This window comes from Jatropha curcas, chromosome 3 (assembly GCF_041381405.1).
Source record: "Jatropha curcas cultivar XTBG-Jc1 chromosome 3, XTBG_Jcur_1.0, whole genome shotgun sequence".
NCBI classification, from domain to species: Eukaryota; Viridiplantae; Streptophyta; class Magnoliopsida; order Malpighiales; family Euphorbiaceae; genus Jatropha; species Jatropha curcas.
Window position 1 is genome coordinate 10,063,696 of NC_143153.1, and position 5,824 is coordinate 10,069,519.

General features: G+C 37.2%; 2 protein-coding genes and 1 non-coding gene across 3 annotated transcripts; 1 reads left to right on the forward strand and 2 right to left on the reverse strand.

Moving 5' to 3' along the window:
* Positions 1-1,689: 1,689 nt before the first annotated feature.
* LOC149497532 (uncharacterized) lies at positions 1,690-2,968 on the reverse strand. Its single transcript, XM_089719205.1, has 2 exons — positions 2,048-2,968; positions 1,690-1,857 (listed from the first exon to the last, which is right to left on the reverse strand). Exons 1-2 carry the CDS (start codon positions 2,966-2,968, stop codon positions 1,690-1,692), a joined length of 1,089 nt encoding a protein of 362 aa, XP_089575331.1.
* Positions 2,969-3,470: 502 nt separating this feature from the next.
* LOC149497533 (uncharacterized) lies at positions 3,471-4,531 on the reverse strand. The gene is made up of 2 exons (XM_089719206.1): positions 3,564-4,531; positions 3,471-3,501 (listed from the first exon to the last, which is right to left on the reverse strand). Exons 1-2 carry the CDS (start codon positions 4,529-4,531, stop codon positions 3,471-3,473), a joined length of 999 nt encoding a protein of 332 aa, XP_089575332.1.
* On the forward strand, positions 3,990-4,096 carry LOC149497534 (small nucleolar RNA R71). The gene has a single exon (XR_016320294.1). It is a non-coding gene; the product is annotated as a small nucleolar RNA R71 (small nucleolar RNA).
* Positions 4,532-5,824: the final 1,293 nt, after the last annotated feature.

Genomic DNA, 5,824 nt, shown 5'->3' on the forward strand with positions numbered 1-5,824 from the left:
CATCGAGCTTCTTGGACCAGTCCTTCCTTGATTGGCCAACAGTTGTCTCCAAAATCTTCTTGATTTCCCGGTTCGTGACTTCTACTTGTCCGCTTGTTTGAGGGTGATATGGAGTACCTACACGATGTGTAACGCCATATCTGGAAAGTAGTGAGTCAAGGTACTTGTTACAGAAATGCTTACCTCCATCGGTGATTATTGCTCTTGGAGTACCATGCCGTGTGAAAATGTATTTCTTGATGAAGCTCATTACACTTTTGGCATCGTTATTGGGAAGGGCAACAGCTTCTGCCCATTTTGATACATAATCCACTGCCACTAAGATATATTGGTTTGAGTATGATGATGGAAATGGTCCCATGAAGTCTAGACCCCAAACGTCGAAAATTTCAACCTCAAGAATGCCATGCAAAGGCATCTCATGTCGCTTTGAAATGTTACCTAACCTTTGACATCGATCACAAAGACGAACATAGTTAAAAGCATCTTTAAACAGATTAGGCCAATACAAACCGCTTTCCAAAATACGTGCTGCTGCCTTGTTTGCTCCAAAATGTCCTCCACATTCCATTGAATGGCAGAATTTAAGGACACTTTCCATTTCACTTTCCGGTATACACCGCCTGAATAGTTGATCACTACAATATTTGAACAAAAATGGTTCCTCCCAATAGTAGTATTTGATATCATGGAAAAATCTTTTCTTTTGTTGATAAGAAAAATTGGGAGGAGTAATTTTGCACACAAGATAGTTGACTATATCAGCATACCAGGGGGTTTGAGTCATTAGCAGAAGATGCTCATGGGGAAAACTCTCGTTGATTTGTAGCTCGGTTGTATCTTCTTGTCCTAATTCTAACCTGGAAAGGTGATCAGCCACCAGATTCTCGGTTCCCTTTTTGTCTCAAATTTCCAGATCAAATTCCTGCAATAAGAGAACCCAACGAATCAGTCTCGGTTTAGCATCTTTCTTTTCTATCAAATATTTGATGGCTGAGTGGTCTGTGTAAACTATTGTTTTGGCCCCAATTAAATATGCTCTGAATTTATCAAAAGCAAAAATAATAGCTAACAATTCTTTTTCAGTAGTTGCATAATTCAATTGTGCATCATTCAATGTGCGACTAGCATAATAAATGACATGCAACTTCTTGTCCTTTCGTTGTCCAAGAACAGCTCCAACAGCATGATCACTAGCATCACACATAAGTTCAAATGGGAGAGTCCAATCTGGTGTGGTGATGATAGGTGCTGAGATTAACTCCTTCTTTAATCTGTTAAAAGCATCTAAACATTCTTTGTCAAAATTGAAAGGGACATCTTTAACTAATAAATTACAAAGAGGTTTTGTGATTTTTGAGAAGTCTTTGATAAACCTTCTGTAGAACCCTGCATGACCAAGAAAACTTCTTATGCCTTTCACTGAGTTAGGAGGAGGTAGTTTTTCAATTACCTCAACTTTGGCTTTGTCTACTTCAATTCCCTGTTGAGAGATTTTATGCCCCAAGACAATACCTTCACTAACCATGAAGTGACATTTTTCCCAATTCAACACAAGGTTAGTATCTTCACATCGTTGCATTACTAAAGATAGATTATAAAGACATGCATCGAAAGAAGATCCAAATACAGAAAAATCATCCATAAATATCTCAATGGATTTCTCAACCATATCAGAAAATATGGACATCATGCATCTTTGGAAGGTTGCAGGAGCATTGCATAGTCCGAAGGGCATTCTCCTATAGGCAAAAGTGCCATAAGGACAAGTGAAAGTAGTCTTTTCTTGATCTTCTGGAGCAATGGGTATTTGAAAGTACCCGGAATAACCGTCCAAGAAACAGTAGAAGGGATAACCTGCAAGTCTTTCAAGCATTTGATCAATAAAAGGAAAGGGAAAATGGTCTTTACGTGTTGCTTTGTTTAATTTTCTGTAATCAATGCACACACGCCAACCTGTGACTGTTCTAGTGGGAATTAACTCATTGTGTTCATTAAAGATGACAGTCATACCTCCCTTCTTTGGCACCACTTGAATAGGACTTACCCAACTACTATCGGAGATTGGATAGATAATACCGGCATCCAGAAGTTTTATGATTTCAGCTTTCACCACCTCCTTCATATTCGGATTCAAACGTCTTTGATGTTCGATTGAAGGTTTGTAGTCATCTTCCATTAGGATTTTATGCATGCATACACTTGGGCTTATTCCTTGTAAATCAGAAATTGACCACCCTATTGCCTTCTTGTGCTTTCGAAGAACCTGCAACAATCCTTCCTCTTGATCAAGCGTTAAGTGAGAGGAAATAATAACAGGAAAGGAGTTGTTCTCACCTAGAAATGCATGCTTCAAATGAGGAGGAAGCTGCTTCAGTTCTTGGTTAGGTGGTGTGTCTTCTTTTTCTTTTTCTTTTTCTGCATTGTTATCATCTATGCTATATAGAGTTTTATCTACACATGTATCTATTACATCTATTCTAAAGCAATCATCGTAGTCCATAGGAAGTTTACAAGACTTTAACACATCAAAAACAACTTCTTCTTGACCTACTCTCAATGTCAGTTTCCCATCATGTACATCAATTAGAGCTCTTGCAGTTGCAAGAAAAGGTCTTCCAAGGATCAATGATCCTTCTCTTCCTTCATCAATGTCAAGGATGACAAAATCTACTGGAAAAATGAATTTTCCTACCTTGACCAGTACGTCTTCGATAATTCCTTTGGGATATTTGATCGATCGATCTGCCAATTGTAGAGACATCCTTGTTGGCTTGAGTTCCCCCATACCTAGCATTTTAAAAACTTCATAAGACATCAGATTTATGCTAGCTCCTAAGTCAGCTAAAGCCTTTTCAAAATTTAAATTGCCAATGTTACAAGGAATAGAAAAACTCCCTCGATCTTTAAGCTTTGGTGGCAATTTGTTTTGAATGATCGCACTGCATTCCTCAGTTAGTTTTACCATTCCTTGGTCATCGATCTTTCTTTTCTTGCTCAAGATTTCCTTTAAGAATTTTGCATAGCTTGGCATTTGAGCAAGAGCTTCAGCAAAAGGAATGTTTATTTGAAGCTTTTTGAAGACGTCTAGAAATTTCATGAAGCTTTGGTCATCCTGTGTCTTTTTCAACCTTTGTGGAAATGGAACGGGTGGAACGTACGGTTTCACTTCTTCCTTCTCCACCAGATCAATGATAGGCACTTTCCTCTCTTCCTCTTCCTTCTTTTTCTCTTTTCTGGGTTTTTCCTCCAACTCTCTTCCACTCCTCAAGGTGATGGCTTGTACCTGCTCCTTAGGATTTTTTTCCGTGTTGCTAGGTAACGTACCTTGAGGTCTAGCTGCCATCATGTTTGCAAACTGTCCCATTTGGATTTCCAGATTCCTTATCGCAGCTTGTTGGATTTTATTGTGTTCTCTTGTTTCGTTCATGAAATCCATGTGCGATTTTGAAAGGGCAGTGAGGAGATCATCATGAGACTTTTTCTTCGGAGGCAAGAAACCTGGTGGTGCATTTAAAGTGTTGTTAGAATTACCATAAGAGAGGTTTGGATGATTCCTCAACCTGTTATCGTAGGGATTCGAATATGGGTAGTTCCTCCTTTGTTGATTCATCACATAGTTCACTTGCTCCAAAGTTTGTGGATTTGCAGAATCTTGCATGCATTCTCCAACTCCATGCGGTTCATTGCATCTGTCACGAGTTTGTATGATAGAGTTCACAGATTTAGTGGTTAGCAAATCGAGCTTTCTTACCATGTTATCAACCTTGGCATTGAGTGCAGTGATGGCATCTATTTCATAGATTCCAGCAGTTTTTCTTCTTTCAGAACTGCTTTGATAATGGCTATTGCTTGCCATTTCTTCTATTAAATCATATGCCTCATCGATCTCTTTTCTTTCAAAGGATCCTCCTGCAGCTGCATCCAAAGTGATTTTAATGTTAGGTGACAATGAATTATAGAAAGTTTGAACTTGTAACCATTTGGGCAAACTATGGTGAGGACATTTTCTTAACAAATCTTTAAATCTTTCCCAAGCCTCATACAAGCTTTCTTGATCATGATGAGCAAAAGTCATGATCTCATTTCTTAATTTGGTGGTTTTAGAAGATGGAAAGAATTTAGCCAAAAATTTCTGGGCTAACTCTTCCCAAGTTGTAAAACTCCCAGCAGGACAAGATTGTAACCATGATCGTGCTTTGTCCCTTAGAGTGAAAGGAAAGAGTCTTAATCTAATGGCATCGTCAGAAACACCATTTTGTTTAAAAGTATCACAAATTTCCAGGAAATTGGTGATGTGAGCATTAGGATCTTCACTAGGGAGTCCTCCATATTGAATAGAAGTGGAAAGCATTTGTATTATTGCTGGTTTAATTTCAAAATTATTTGCTTCCACTCTTGGTCTAGTGATGCTGGAGGTAGCTCCGTTAACAGAAGGTGTGGTGTAATCCCGCAAGGTGCGGACGTTTTGTCCGTTCTGAGGATTTGCAGCAAGAGGCATTTCTGGAGGTGGAGGATTATTTTCGTTCATGTTTGATTGTTGTTCGGTTCTGTTTTCTTGTGCTCTCCTTGCTGCGTTGTTCCTTCTGCAGGTTTTCTCAATTTCTGGATCAAAGATCAGGGGTTCTGTCCTTCTAGATCTTCTTTGCATAAAACCTGAGATAGTCTACAGAGAAATTAAATGACTAAAAACAAATAAATAAATGTCTAAATTAATAACAAGATGATTCGTATTGATATTGGCTTTGCCAATCCCCGGCAACGGCGCCAAAAACTTGACAGCTTATTTCGCAAGTGTACGAATCGCTATAAGTAATATATGATGAGTGAGATATCGTTCCCACGAGGATTGTAATCCAAGTACCAAAATTATGTTATCTTGTTATTATTTAAACGATAAATGAGGAAATTGTTTATAGAAATTAAATTTAACAAGTAAGAATAAGAGGTTAAACGAGCAATTATTGATTAAAGAAATCAAGGAAGTAAAACTACTAGGGGTTTTGATTTCACTTAAACTCTATCCAATTTATTTCATTAATTCATTAATCAATTTAATTATTCAAGTAGAGGAAACAACTCTGAATTCACTAACAAGCTCTTCCGATGTATTGCTAGCTATTTTAATTCCATTTAATTACCTATCTTCCAATAGCGCAATCAAATATAAATTAAATCATTAGGTTTTGTAGTTTGTTTATGAATCCATAAACTAAGGTTGTTAATTCATGAAAACCCCCCATGAGTCAAACCATATAGCTTCCGCATCAAGTTGTTATTCTCATGTGATTTATTAAACTTTTTCTTATCAAAAATCCTTCTTCCGATAGTGATAATTGAAATAAATCAATCTAGGGGACAATTCTGCCTAGAAGCATTAAGATCATTAATGAATCATAACTTGAATAAGGAAAAATAAATCTAATTGCATAAATTAGAAAAGAGATTAAGCCACATCAAACCCCTAGTATAAGAAATTAGTTACACATAGTACTTAAATAAAACTCAACAATACTTGATAAATATTCCATAATCAATAAAGATGATGAAAGAAATAACAAGAGTAAGAGTTTAGAATTAAGAACTAGTGATAGGTTGCTTGGATGGCTTCCTTGAAACACTTGACAACTCTTCAATGCCTAACTTCTAAAAGAGACTATATACAGGCTATGAGAGGGAGAAGAGAAATAGAGATGAATGTAATGTGTGTGATGGGGGTTGTCTTGGGATGAACTATCCTCTTCTTTAAATAGACTTCTTTGGTATATGATTCCATAGGGTTCAATGGTCAAAGTCTTCTTTTGTTAGGTTGTAAATCTCTCTT

Excerpts from the sequence above, each read along its gene's own strand:
- LOC149497532 (XM_089719205.1), bottom strand. The coding sequence starts at position 2,968 with ATGGTAAAACTAACTGAGGAATGCAGTGCGATCATTCAAAACAAATTG. Across the intron at positions 1,858-2,047 it reads CAATCTCCGATAGTAGTTGG|GTTATCCCTTCTACTGTTTC; the intron begins GTAAGTCCTATT and ends AAAGACTTGCAG.
- LOC149497533 (XM_089719206.1), bottom strand. The coding sequence starts at position 4,531 with ATGAACGAAAATAATCCTCCACCTCCAGAAATGCCTCTTGCTGCAAAT. Across the intron at positions 3,502-3,563 it reads TCGAATCCCTACGATAACAG|GTTTCTTGCCTCCGAAGAAA; the intron begins GTTGAGGAATCA and ends ATGCACCACCAG.